At 36.1% G+C, this 14,781-nt stretch overlaps 1 protein-coding gene across 2 annotated transcripts in view; it reads left to right on the top strand.

Annotated features, from left to right (window-relative positions):
* The window catches only part of MCTP1 (multiple C2 and transmembrane domain containing 1), a 231,010-nt gene that overhangs the window by 107,166 nt on the left and 109,063 nt on the right, over nt 1-14,781 (top strand). For both annotated transcript variants that reach the window (XM_063422940.1, XM_063422941.1), the window contains 5 exons: nt 6,652-6,754; nt 8,845-8,947; nt 9,295-9,396; nt 9,756-9,830; nt 11,390-11,509. In XM_063422940.1, the coding sequence (XP_063279010.1) occupies nt 6,652-6,754; nt 8,845-8,947; nt 9,295-9,396; nt 9,756-9,830; nt 11,390-11,509 (503 nt within the window). The remainder of the gene's footprint in view (nt 1-6,651; nt 6,755-8,844; nt 8,948-9,294; nt 9,397-9,755; nt 9,831-11,389; nt 11,510-14,781) is intronic.

The following is a 14,781-nucleotide window of genomic DNA, read 5'->3' on the forward strand; positions in this document are numbered from 1 at the left end:
TCTGTACTTAATCCATTAGATAAGGCAGCTTCTCATGCTATTGAGCCATTCCTCCTCCTGGCCAAAGGTCAGACTGACTGTTCTGCTGCAAGCAGCTGGCTGGCAGGGAGCTTGGAACAACATTAGTGACATTAGTGTCTGCATGAGTGGCACTGCCCCCCAGAGTCATGAACCGGCTGTCTTGTCTTCTAAAAAAATAAAGGCCTTTTTTTGCTGTGGGACTTAGGTCCGTAATGGATAGGCATAGCCAGAGGTAGGAGAGAATCATAATAGCCTATGAAATATTCAAACAATATTTTGGCTTTGTTTGATATAACCATGTTAAAGTTGGTTGAACTTTGTGAAGTTATGGTTTGAGAACTTGACTTTTAAATCTAAAAATGGAATTGAAATTCCTTATTAAGTTTTTAAACTGTCCAAAGCATTTTGAGTTTAGTTTGGTAATGTAATGTCAATAATGCAAAAAGTCATAATATTCATAATAATATTTAGTTTAGAATAAAGCTTGTGATTTTATGAAAATTTAGTCATGATCCAGCTAATCCTGAAATTGAATTTTTATCAGTTTTTGTCACTTTATGGACATGGCATAATTATGAAATTATTTCTTTCCCTGGAGTTATACTGAAGCAATGCACGTTTTCCATAGCCATGGTAGAAGTATCTCTGAAGGACTAGTGGGTATCTAACCCAATGCTATCTGCTGTCACTCGTGAGTTAATACTTCAGAAGTGCAATAAGTTTTTCAGAAGACAGGTAGATCTGCCATGTGCTCTCTTGCTTGCATATACTCTGAAGAGCAATTATATCAATAGTAATTCCTAGGAAGAGCCCATGGCAGCCTTAATTGGGAGAGTAAGAGCATTTTTACAGTGACTGATGGTCTTCATGATTTTTTCATTTTCATTCCTACAGGCTGAAATTTTAGTGACTGACAATAGAGAAGCATGGTGTTTATTACTGTAGACAATTATTTTCTTCCTTTCTAAAACAGAAAATTTTCCTACTGCATAAAATATAGACGTTTCATATTTTTTGTTTACTAAAGTCTCCTGTTGTACAATATTAACTGGATAATAACCAGATGGCATGCAGTTTCCTGGAGACAAATCCATGTATTTAATAGGGTTTTATGATAAAAAAAAATCACTGTTGAATTTGTACAAAACATGGCAAGCAAGTTGTTCAAATTTAAGATTTGACAGCTTTTCATCAAAGAAAAGTCTGCTTTGTATACAAGTGTAACTAGGAAGAGAGTGTGAAAGTGCAGTTATATTCAATTGAAGTCTCTGTTTGAAAGAACTGCTATGTTCCAAAATTAGTTTTGGCTGGAAAACAGTTTGATAAGAATCAAAAATTTCTATTGGATGATTTTTACCTTGGGGACCATTGAAGTCAGTCCTATATAGATTGCTGAGAAATGTAAATCACATTATATTGCAGCTTGGCAGCTCTAACACTCAGGTAAAGTTCTTAATTGGGCAAATAAAAGATCCTTGCATCTGGACTGGTACATGTCTTTACCATCTCTTGTGAAAAGGTAGTACTTTTGTAGTTGAATTAGAGATGACAGCCAATGTTTTGTTGTTCTAGCTGCCCCCTAGGTTGGACAGTTCAGCTGGCCTGCAGCCTGGAGGATGGGCTGCAGTGGTGTGTGAGACCAGCCTGCCAGCCCGTGACCATGGTGATACAAGGGTTCACAAGTCACCAACATGTTTGGTTCTTGCTTGTGAGTACCAACACAGAGAGCCAGATGAAAGTCCTGTGGTGTTTGAACTGATGGAATGGGGCTTTCCCAAATTTTCCACTAAAAAACACACAGGCTGTGTGGTGCTGTGGCTACTGGAGAAGAAAATCCAGAAGCTGAAATTGTGTAGAGATTGACACTTTGTTGTTTTTATTTTCTAAATATTTTGAGAAGCAGTTAAAGGTTGCTTCTATCAATCACTATTTAGGTCTCTTTTCCATCATGAAAAAGTTAATTTTGTATTTTCGTACAGGAGACAAATGTAGCTCTTTAGGATTTTTTTCAGTGGTGGCATAAATTACTAAGTAGAACTCCTAGAGTTCATTCTCAGACAGTGTAACAAGTAAAGCGGGAAAACGGATGAGGGAGATCTGTCAAAAGAGAAGTGGCTTTTCCTTCCAATTATGCATGTTATGTAAATTAGCAGTTTAGTTCTATAATTTCAGGAACCCTTAGAACTGTACAAGTAGAGACCAAAAAGCATGAGACATTACCGCAAAAGAATGGATAAATTATTAACTTTGTATCAAGGTTTTCTGCAGGTTTGATTTCAGTAAGTTGGAAGGTGTAATTTGTTTGTTCACTGCCTGCTTTTATCATGAATTCTGCAATCAGTGGTAAGGTGTGATAGCAGTTAGCCCCAATGTGGTCATAGGGTACTCAAAATTTTCAGTGTTCATGTTGGTGCTGCTGGGAGCATGCTTTTAATATGTGCCTTAGGCAGGTGGCAGTCATCCTTGTGCAGCACTGACTACATGCTTAGGAATGTATTGAGAAGTTTGTTGTGGATGTTTGCATGATCAATGTGTCTCTCAAGTCACTGGAACAATAGCTGGAGGCCTACAAAAAGCACAGAGCAGGGATTCCTAGTTGGAAGATCCTCAGTAGACACAGAGGGTTTGGTAGAATTTATTGATGTATGAAAAGTTACTTACGGTTTTATACAACAGTTGTGGTTTAGTTTATAGTGAAAAATGTCGTTGTGACTATAAAATATGGAATAACTGAGCATAGGCAGATTAATCAGAGGTTTTTAAGTATACTTCTAGAAAGGCTAGAGGGAGACCACATTCTTCTGAACATGTGTGGTTCTTTTCTTAAAAAATGAAGAAAACCATTTCTGTATCTCTTGTTTGAAATAGCTGATCACATTAACTGGCAGAAGTTTTCTGAGGCTGCCGCTGCCTTTATTAGAGTGTGCTTAAGGTACTGGTTTTGAATAATATAGTGTTGTTGGATCTTTTGGGTCCTCCTAGAGACCAAGGAGACCTAAGGACATTTTTTACTATTTTAGTGATCTCTTAAGGCTTTCATTGGGAACAATCACATTATTTTGAACACTCTTGAAATGCAGCAGGTTGCCAAGGCTGTCAGTGAGAATTAAGATTGCAGTTACTCTTTCTAATAATGAAAACTTGAAAGATGACAGATAGATACAAGTTTCACCAAGTCTTCATGCATTGCTCTGTCTTTGTCGTTCTGGATCACCTTCACTTATTTGGGTTAGTATCTTAATAATGTTTGCACATACCTTATGCTGAGCATGTCAGCAATGAGTGGTGACTTTCAGAGGCCCAGCTTGGTTATGAGTGTTTCAGCATATGGAAGAAGTGCCCATAGGCAACGGTGAAGGTGCATATGGGAACTTTTTAACCAAATAAACTGGATAAAGTTTAGCAGAGGTGTTCAAAGGTGGGAAACTTCTCTTTGTCAGCCATGGCATTTGAACCTTCCCTTGAACCATGTCATGATACTGCCTCTATTCAAATTTGTTCTTGTAGTATTTTCAAACGATAGGAGGGAGGAGGTGTGAAATGTTGACTGTAAGTGAGGGATTATTTAATTTCTGAAAACCACTTGTCTTTGGTTTGATTGAGGATCCCTGTAATTAATATTACATACTCTTGATTGACATCCATGTAAATCTGTAAGAATAGTCATTGAAAAAGTGCATGCCAAGAGGTATAGAAAATAAATAAACATAGTAAATACCCTCTCTTTGTTTATAGAAGATGCCCTGTATATGCTGCAATGCAATTTACTGTGTCTGTATATGTTCAATTATCTCAACCCACATTGTACCACTATATGCAAATCTGATTGATAATACTTTAAAAAATGAGATATAGTAGTCCACCTGCTGTACCAGTGCTGCCTTGTTATTTTAACTATCTTCTGGGTGTTTCTTTTTCAAACACTGAATGCTAAAGAACTCAAATAATATAAATGGTTTAGATTTCCTATCACCTTTTAGCCTTGTGAAGTAGAACCTTGAGATGTGTAGTAGATCCATTTCTGCTGACTAATGAATTGTATCATTTTTCAAGATAATGGGAAATATTCTGGAGTATTTGATTTTCTAGAGAAGGTAAACATCAATTAACTGTATTTCACAATGTCTTTAAAATAATTATTCTTTATTATTAAAGTTAATAATATGCACATCAACCCTTGGTGTAGTCAAAATCAATACTGTAGTTTGGGAGATGTGGTCTCTGGACAACTTTGTCTTAAGTATTGATTTCATTGCAATTTCTATAAGGTATGAAAAAAATTATGTGCTTCCCTAATATCATTAATGTAGGCCCACTAACATAGCTACTTTAGCTGCTCAGTTTATAGTTTATAATAATGCATGAAAATAATAATACAGAGTTATTAAAGAAATTGAGAAACACAGTTGCTTAGTATGCTAGATTTAATTGTGGAAGGCCAACAACAACATTCAATGTATTTTGAACAGTTTACTGCCCAAACAAAGTCTGGAGAGAAGAGCAAGCCATGAGGTACTACACAACTCAATTGTTCATTTACATCAGACAAAGTTCCCCTGGGTCCAGGAAGCTGCAATTTGTTGTTCAGCTTTCTACTTACATGAAAATAATGTATACACTTGTAGTCTGCCAAAGGCAAAGGTTATTCCCTTCAGCTGCTGTAGAAGATAAAAATATAAAAGCAGGATAACATGCCTCTGTTTTGAACAGCATTTGTAGCAGTTGTCACTACTGACATAATTTGAAATATGCGTTAAATAGTTTAGTCCACAATGTGATTTCTTCACTTTATTGCCTCTATTATGGAAAGAGGTCTTACCACCATGCCACTCATGTTTTCATTGGTGTTCTTTCCATCATAGCCATTCCTTAGGCCTACCTCACAACCCCTCCTCAACCTTCTAGAAAATTTCAGGATTGCCCTGAAATGCTGAAGATACCAATCCTGCCACCTTTTTCTTTCTCTCACTTTGGAGCACTCCTTTTTCAGCCAGCCAAGCTGTTCTTAAGCATCAGATCCAGGTGTCTACTTTTCTTATCCTTTTGTCCTAGTTTGGCCAAAGATGTGCAAGGGCAGAGCCTGGAGCCATGTGGGTCTGTCTAGGCTGTTGTTCTATACACTCAAATCATCACTGGTGTGTGGAAGTCAGGGAGCCTCAAGTCCAAGATGAATAGGTCATGGCTTCTGGTGGAGGAAAACAGGGGCAGTGCAGAGGTTCAGCAGCCATTTTCTCCCTTTCTGGGAGAGTGTGTGGCAAGTGGAGTGCTGGTCCTGACTGGAGAATTTGTCTAACATTGTGGGTTTTTTCACTGTCTTGGTCTTGGGGAGAAAAAGTGCAGGTGTGGAAAGTTTGTGTGCCATTATCTTTCATCGTCTCAGGCTTGTGGGAAAAAACATGGTGGAGGGAGTGGTGGGTTGGCACCATCTGTGGAGGCAGAGTGTAGGACTCAGTGACCATTTTGCATGTTATCACCCTCTCTTGTACTCTGCTACTGTTGGCTTTCTTATCTCATTGCTGTTTCCAGTAAATTGTCACTTCAGCCCATAATTTCTGCCTTTAGTTTCTCTCATCTGAAAGAGGGGTTGAGGAAGAGGGGAGCAGGATAACATTGTGGTGGGCTTAAACCACAACATCTTTCCAAAATCAAACCTTAAAAGGTTTAGTGTCAGTTTCATGTTCTACCCCTAAACTTGCAGTTGTGATAGTTTTTTCTTGCACTTTGCTTAGTATCTAAGCACTGCTTGCCTGCAGTCTTTTGCTGTAAGCTGCCTGTTTTATATATACACATGCACACACACACTTGCTTTGCCCATTACTTTTCTTTAAAGGAAAAAAAAATAAGACCTCCATATCCATTTCCATTATCCTGCTTGCACACAATTATCTACATTATGCATTTTCAAAGCAGCAGCTTCATACTTTTTCCTTTGGTGGCTTTCATGCTAAGGGACCTCTTTGTAAATATATCCAAAACTACTTTTTTGAGCTTTAATGTATAATAAAATATCAAGCAAGTTTGCCTTTCTGTTGTGCTGAGACTACAGTCTGTCATTCCAGCCCATACCATCTCATTCTTTAATTGTACTTCCCCACTTCGTCTTGTATTAGGTTTTTATATGAGGCTGTCTTTAAGATTCTTTGATTTTGGGGAAAGGATTTGTGCAGTGTGAAATATAATACAGCATAATAGTCTTTGGATAATTTTCATAGGTACAATGTTGTAACAAATAATACAGAATAATACATTTCCTTCATATCAAAATACTCCCATTATGTTGTCTTTAAAGTGAATGGAGAATTGGTACCATTGAAGTAAAATTCTCTTGGCTTTCTCGCAAGGGTGCTTGGCAACTTTTAGGAACATGCTGTGTTTCATCAGAAGTCTGTATGGCGAATTTTTGCCCCCTCTTTCACCTTTTTTTTAAGGCAAAAAAATTGTTCTTTTAGCAAAGAATGTTAATAGATTATGGAGATGAGTAGTGTGCTATGAATATCTTGAATATAGTTCAGACCATTACAGTGAAACACAGAAAATGAGAAACAACACCCCCAAACTTGTTTTTATTTAAAGCTTGCTCACCATGTGTTTTCTTAGTTCATAAAATTTGTTCAAAATTTTATCTTACAGGTAAAAGTGACCCATTTTGTGTAGTTGAATTGAACAATGACAGATTGCTGACACATACTGTCTACAAGAACCTCAATCCAGAATGGAACAAAATCTTCACATTGTAGGTGTTTGGATTTAGGTGGGGGGAATGGATGGGCAGTGGGTTTTGGATAGCTTTTTGGAGGTGAGGGTGTTGGAAAGGGAACAAAAATACTCACTGGTAGTTATAAAAAAGAATAGTGATGACATCCTGATATTGCTTAACTAATCCAAATACATTTTGAGGATTGAAAACATGAAAAAAATTAGAGAAATTGTATCATTTTAAATTTTTAAAATGCCAGGTCTCTTTCTTGGAAACCAGGTATGATTACCAGACTCGTCCTAGGTTCAGCAAGAGTTTCAAGGGTCAAATCTAGTGTGATGGATTTGCCCCTGAAGTTTTGAGTGGGGAAAAAAAATATATTGTGAATATGACCTTCATTAAAATGTGGTTGTTAAGTGTAAAAAATATGAAATAACTACACAAAGTTACAAATTCTACATGCATTTATATTTCTCTGAATTATGATGAAATACTTCCCACTTCTTGTTTCCATTTACCAGCTGCACTTCTCACAATACCATCTGGTATCATACTAGTACAATCCAGCTGTTGGGTAAAATGCAGTCTCAAACAATTTATTGGGAAGTGATGTGATTGGTTTTTTTATCCCTGTGTTATTTTGAAGACAGTTAAAGGCTTTGACAAAAAAGAAAAAAAGGTTTCCACAGACAAAATGTCCTTCTTGTTTGCCTTGCTCAATTGCCTTTTTTTCCTCCCTTCTCTCTATCTGACTGTAATGTGACACCAATGAGTAGAAAAAATTGATCATTGCAGGTCTCTGCTGCTGAAATCAGTAACAATCCTCTACAAAAACAGTAGAAACTTTAGTTTTGTGTACACTTACTTCACTTTTTTGTACATGAAAATGCTATATTTTGCCCTTAATCTCACAACTTGGTATGATTTTAATTTTTGTTTTCCCCTCTGGATTTGTCATTCATATATTTAGCACCCACAGGTTTTCTTGACCTGCATTGAGCTCTCAGAAATTAATTCAGAATAGAAGAAAAAAAAATCTCACATTAGTTGTACTTCTCAACAGCTTCTTGGAGTAGTTCTCATTTCTGTATCTGTAAAACCATGCTAAATTGTTCATTGATATTTTTTAATTATTTACCAATAGAGCCAATAACTAATCATCCTCTATGTCTTGACAGTATTCTCTGTACAAGAAATTGCCTGGATTTGTAGAGGACAAAAGACTAATCAGAATCGAATAGAAAACCTTTAAATGCTTTCAAGGCCTTCCTTCTATGTATCTTTGCATTTATCCTCAGATTTCTTGATTAATTAATCCCTCATCTGGAGAGGTATATTTTACTGAACTGCTTTGCTTGTATTTTCTGGAACAGCCATTCAATCAAACATGAGTTCTCTCAAATAATTTTTTTATTTGAGTAAGTAAGGAATATGAATTTTTCACCCAAAAGCTTACAACGTACAGTGACATTTCCTGTGTATGGCAATGGAGTGTTTAATAGCTTGCAGTCTTTTTTCCTCAGTTGTACCTGAGAGATGCATCGTTCCATATTTTTGTTATTCGCTGTAATTTGTTGTATGTTTGTAATTAAACAAGGATTTCAGAAACAAAGAACTTGTTCTTAGTGCAAGGATAGCTCTTGTAGCTTGTAATTATTTCCATTTACAAACCTACAGGTTTCACTGTACTTGCAGTAAGAATTGCCACAAGGGTAGCGGTGTTTAAGACTAGCTTTTAAAAGCTCTCTATCCTTGTGCTGGTGGCTGTAAATCCCCCAGTGCTGCTCCGTACAGGTCATGCAGTGCAAACCCCAGGTAGGAGATTTAAGGCACCATCCTTTGGAAAACTTCTTCTGGAAAAACCTTGCAGAGAGAGAGAAAGAGTGATAATTGCAGCCCTTAGAAAGTATTTGGGTTATAAAAAGCCTTGCAGAGAGAGAGAGTAATCACTGTAGCCCTTAGGAAGCATTTTGGTTATATGCAGAAATGTCTCATTTCCTTGAGCTCAGTTCTCCTCCATGGGTTGGAAAAATAGACGGATATCTGTGCTAACCTTTTACAGTTTTGTCCTTGGTACTCAGTGGAGGAGTGACTTCTTTCTTCTGTGTGTACTTCTCCCTTTGTAGCAATATAAAGGACATCCACTCGGTGCTTGAAGTGACAGTTTACGACGAAGACCGCGATCGAAGTGCTGACTTTCTAGGCAAAGTTGCTATACCATTGCTGTCTGTAAGCTCCATTCACCTGACATACTGCTCTGAATTTTTCCCGCTAAAGGGGGGAAAGAGAGGAAAAAGAAAAAGGGAAAAAATTTGCAGCTCTGAGTCTGTCATTTCTCAACCAAGGTCTGTAATAACACTAAAATTTTAACATACTCTATTCACGGCCACGTTGAATCCCATGATAGTTAATTTTTCCTGACAGACTCGGTCCTGGTAATGAACAGGTACTTGTCAGACTTGCCACAGTTGTTTTGGGTTCTCTGTCAGTTTCAGCAGCTGGGGGTCAGGGGTCACCGGAGGGGTGTATTCAGCGGAGACCGCAAGACAGACGGCTGTCATGTCCTTTTCCTACAGATTCAAAATGGTGAACAGAAAGCCTACGTCTTGAAAAACAAGCAGCTGACAGGGCCAACAAAGGGGGTCATCTATCTTGAAATAGATGTGATTTTTAATGCTGTAAGTCTTAACTTTGGGTTTTTTTGTACTGCTAAAGAGTTCAGTTTCATGAAAGCTTTTGTTCCTGATTTGTAGAGAATTTCTGTCATTCCTCATTTTCTCTAAGCCTTGATTTATACTACAGAATACTCTTCTGCCACTGCTTGGCACACCCACTCTTTTTGTTGCTGCTGCTGCTGCTGCTATTGACGCTAATGTACAGAGCAGCAACTCTTGTCTCTCTGTGTGCTTATGAGTGCTGAGCTTGGCAGCCGTGGCTTTGAAACTTGGTAAATTTTGTGAATTGAAGCCTGTGTTACTAGTGAGATAATTATTAGAGAAAGTAAACTTGAAATACTGACACGCATTTTAATGCATAGGTGAAAGCCAGCATACGAACCTTAATGCCCAAAGAACCGAAGTACATTGAAGAGGAAGACAAACTGTCTAAACAGGTAAAGAGTAAGGAAACACTAATCCCTTCTAAAATCCTTACTATCAAGTGTGCACATTCAAATATCTGGTATCATACTGCTGAGAGTAAAGAATAACATTTTCATTACATGTTTACAAAAGAATATGATAGGTTGAGAAGTCAGAAACAAAATACATGGGTTTAATGTGTCTCCTCTATAAATTGCTGCCTAATTTCCATGAAATACATGAATAAGAACACAGTTGAAACCATCAGGTTTCACACATATCAGATTATTGCACAGGTGCATGTAAAATAAGTCTTGCATAAATTTTTGCTGTTAACTTTGACCCAAAAGTTCTCCATTTGTTGCAGGGTAAAGAGCCAGCATTCTTTTGGCCAAATTTCAAAGAAGTTACTTGAGTAAGGTTTGAATCAAAGGTGAAAGCAGACTAAAACTCTTTGGAATCCCAGGAATAAGAAATGTCTCAACTTTCTTTTTTCTCTGGATATTTTTTGCTACACATAATTTTAATGCTTTAGTAAAAAATTATTTAAACACACATATTTTTCTGCACTCAAACTACTTTGGACTCAGCTTTTCATGTTCCACAAATGTATCTTACATGGAGAGAATTGGTTGGACTATGGGAACAAGACTTTTGTTGTTTTCAGTGAAAAGTCAAAGGTCTCAGAACTGTTTTCTTTGTTCTTGAAAGCTTGTAGACTTGAGCATGGTTTAAATTACCTGCTGGATGAATATCAGTTTATTATATAGTTAATATAAAAAACATTTCTAGAGGCAAAATATTTCTTTATTTGTAATTTTGAGTAATGCAGTTACTAAAGCTGCATTTTGTACTATTATTCCAGCGAAGAAGCAACAAAGCCTTTTACTCAAGATTCATTCTTCTTCCCACTTTCATAAATGAAAATGGCATTGTGGCTTTTGCAGATGGCAGGAGGAGTGACCATTTTCTATGTGACTCAGTACACAACTCATTCACTGATTTGTTCACTTTTTGTAGTGAAGTCTGTTGCCATTTTAGAGTATTTAAGTACATTTTCTCAATCAAAACCTAGAGGTGTTGTGTCTTACATATATGTAATTTGAAAGTACGCGGATTACTTTGGTAAATACTTTAAACAATGCTTTCAAAATACATCACAGCAGAAAAATTTGTTAAAAACGTTAAATGGTGCAAATATCTTAATGATATTAGAGGAGTAGTGTTGCATGGTTTCAGGTTAGTGTCCTGCAGCATCTTTTTTTTTTTAAAGGCCAGCATTTTTTAGAAGGGCTTAATGAAACTGAAATCTAATTAACAAAATGATGTGAAATTTTGCAATTATCTTTTCAATGCTGAACAATTTTTGTACCATCTAGCATTAAATTCAATAAATACCAATTGACACAATTAGCAAATTCTCTCTCTTCCAATTCTTAGATTTTAAACTAACTTGCTCAGTTTGTGAGCTAGAGAGCTTAAAATTTTCTCAAACTTCACCCAAATTGAGGATGACAGTTTTGTTAGCATGAGCCTCTTCTGGAACTTTTTAGGGTTTTGAAATATTTTCAATCTTTCATCTTTTTAACAGCTACTGTTGAGGAACTTCATCCGGATGAAGCATTGTATTATGGCTCTTGTTACTGCTGCCTGCTATATTAGCAGTTGTTTTGACTGGGATTCTCCACCAAGAAGTCTTGCTGCTTTTTTGGTATGCTCTTTTTTATACTATTTTTAATCATTCCAGTGTGTGTGTGTTCTCGACTGAGAGACAATACTGTGTAGATTGGTGCTTTCTTTTTAATTTATTTAAAAGTTTGCATTGTGATGATACCATAAGTTACGTTTATTCAGTTTTAAGAAAAGTAATTAAGTTTAAAATGTCACACAAACAAGATAGAGTGGTTTTTTAAAATTTATAATTGTATATTTATAGTAAGAAAGTAATTGATTACATAAGTTTCAAGTGGGTAATCCAAAGGAAAACAGAGTCAGTGAACTGTGGATAATACATTTTAAGCTTCTCACAAATTACTTCCATTAAATTTTGTTTGGACCCCTTGCATATTGAATAATGACTCTTAAAGTATTTGTAATTACTATTTATTCAAAGGTAGTGTTCCTAGATGAAAAAAAAAATCCACCAAAATAAAACAAACCCAACTTTAAAACCGTAAATGCAAACAAACTAGTACCTTTTAGGCAGCAAGCTCTGGTCATAGTTTTTAGTGAATGGTTTTGAGTGAATTTGTTTTTAGCTATTTAAACAAAATTGCCTTTTCTTCATGAACATGATCTTCATTAGTATTAACCTTTATTTTTCTGTTAAATTTTAAAAGTTCCAAGAACAGTTGTAGATTGCATTGTGTTACCCAGATAAATACCTCTTTATTTGTAAATCATGAGACCTACAAACAGGACCATTATTTTTTTATTAGAGAGTGGAAAAGTATTCATGGACATGCTTTCTGGAATTTCTAAGTTTTCTAAATTGGCTGAAATACTGAAATTAGTAGCCTCTCCTCCATGATTATGAACAGGGAAGAGTTTTGGTGTAACCTTGAATAATTATAGACATCATCTGGTGACACAACATTTTACCTGGGTTCTTGAAGGTCAGGTGCCTCAACTTTGGAGAAATCAAACCAGGCATTGGAGCTGGCGTTACAGTAAAATGGGGTAGTTGGGTGTGTCACTAAGTTATGCTGTTGTGCAGAAAGTTTCTTCTAGCAGGGCTCCATTTGTGCTGTGTAGCTTGTTAAACCCCCTTGTGCCTGTCAAGGATGGCAGCATGCTGTCAGTCCTTGGTTGCTACATTCGTTGGGACTGCAGGAAATACGTGTGCTATTCAAAGAGCCAGGGGTTGTACTTGTACTTGTCTGTGGGAATGGCACTATGTGAAAGATTAAATATGCTTGCTACTGTTTGCTGTAGAAAGGTGATCTATAATTTCAGTTGAAAGTTACCAGCACTTCATAGGAAAATGCAGGTTTCAACATAAAACTCCAATGTCCATATTGCTGCCACTGCTTCAGTTAGAAAATATTCATCACTCTAAGTCAGATTTTAATACGGATATGGAACACTCAGATGTTGCCAGTGTAAGAAAGGAAAATGCAAAGACATGCTATTCTTTGGGGCGCTTTTTTTTTTTCCCCGTGGCACACTGCTGTTTCCATGGAAGTGGTAATCTTTTCTGGTCATAGAAAAAAAAATCAGTGTCATAATAAATAGTAGAGTAATACGTAAAACAGTAGAAACAATCTCATGATTACATTTTTATAAATATATTCATATTTTTCATACTTATCTATATAGAGAGACATACATATAAAAAATCTGATTTTCTTGGTTTTCTTACAGCATTTGTTTTGCTACGTAGGTGTTGCAGTAGATTTTTATCAGTGTTGTGATTGTACAGATGCATTCCTGTTCTGCATCCAAAATGCAGACAGGACAAAAAGCAGAGGATGACCTGATGTTATTTTCTCCAAGGATCAAATCATCCCTCTTTCAGGCAAAAGAAGTTTTTGCTGGCCAAGTCAAATATATGTGAATTTTTATCATGATTATAAGCTTTGGGTTTAGATGTTTTCTGGACTTTCATAGGCTGTTGAAATCTCAAGAGTGATCCACTTGCTTGTGTTATGGTGATTTATACTTGCACTAAGGTTGCAACTGAATTTAATTTAATAACTATATAAAATAAATGTATGTATATGTTTCATTTTGTCTTCACTATTTTACAAATTATATCTCCTCTTGAAGTTGCTTCTAGATGCTAGAAAATGTCACAGTGAAATGTCAGTTCCAGAAAGGAGAGGAAAAGCAGGCTGTTCTGGAGATTTTTCAGCTCTTTAGGCAGTCTAAAACATATGAGAATTAAAGTTTTAAACTAACAATTTCTTCTATCCTGTTTGATTTGAAAATATACGGAGATAGGTACATCCTAATACAGAGTCATTACAGTCATTTCACCTAAGTTGCATATGTAAGGGTTGATTTTTTTTTATCTCTTAATGCCCCACATCCTTGGCATTACAATTATGGATACTTTTTTACCATGTGGCTTTTCTTTCTGGTGGGGACCACAAGTGAAGAAATTCTGGCAGAATAGCTGAGTTTTCAAAAATGTAATTTACTAATATAGATCAGGAAAGGAGAACTACTCTTGGAAATCTACAGAAAATCTTGATTAATATGTTATATAATAAGTTACAATTACCTGCTTTATATGCCTTTTGCACTCTTCACTGCAGTTCTTTTTAAAGTCATTCTCCTTGGAGAGTCACACTGTTAGTCACCAAGGCTAAAGGTGTTCACTGAAAGGGCGTGCTGATTATTTTTAGTCCTGAGCCTAGCTGTCTCAAACTTTTAAATTATTTGGGGCATTTTAGGCATGATAATGTTGTATTGAAGTTTAGGGTGATTCTTTCTAAAATCTGTCTGAATACATCAGCTCATAACCTGTGTTGCCTGTGCTCTTCATAGAGATACAGAAACATCAAATGAAGTTTTGAATGTTCTAGATTATGCATTTCCTCAACTAAACAATATTTTGCCTGTTTCTATTAAACTTCATAAGCTCATCACCTTCACTGGGGATTTTGTCTGAATAACTGAAAGTTTTCACTCCTTATTTCTTTTTTCTATGCTTTGGTAATTCACAGCAGAAGAAAAATTCCTACCTGTACATACATATGTATATATAATTTTCATGCTCATATAACTGTGATGTATTAATAGCTGTTATTTTTCAGATACTTAAAGATATTAATAAATAGCTCATGAACCACAGGTTGATCTGGCTAGCATATGACTTTGTCTTAGAGCAATTAGAACATTCTATATTCTCTCCTGCTTTTTTGTATGAATTTCCTGTTAAATAAAGGAAGTGCATAGCAACAATATTTGAGTTCCAGAACAGCTTTATTATACCACATGTCTAGAGGTTGATCAAGAATGTGTTATGCTTATTAAGAC

The sequence above is a fragment of the Prinia subflava genome, chromosome Z (genome assembly GCF_021018805.1).
Source record: "Prinia subflava isolate CZ2003 ecotype Zambia chromosome Z, Cam_Psub_1.2, whole genome shotgun sequence".
Lineage (NCBI taxonomy): Eukaryota > Metazoa > Chordata > Aves > Passeriformes > Cisticolidae > Prinia > Prinia subflava.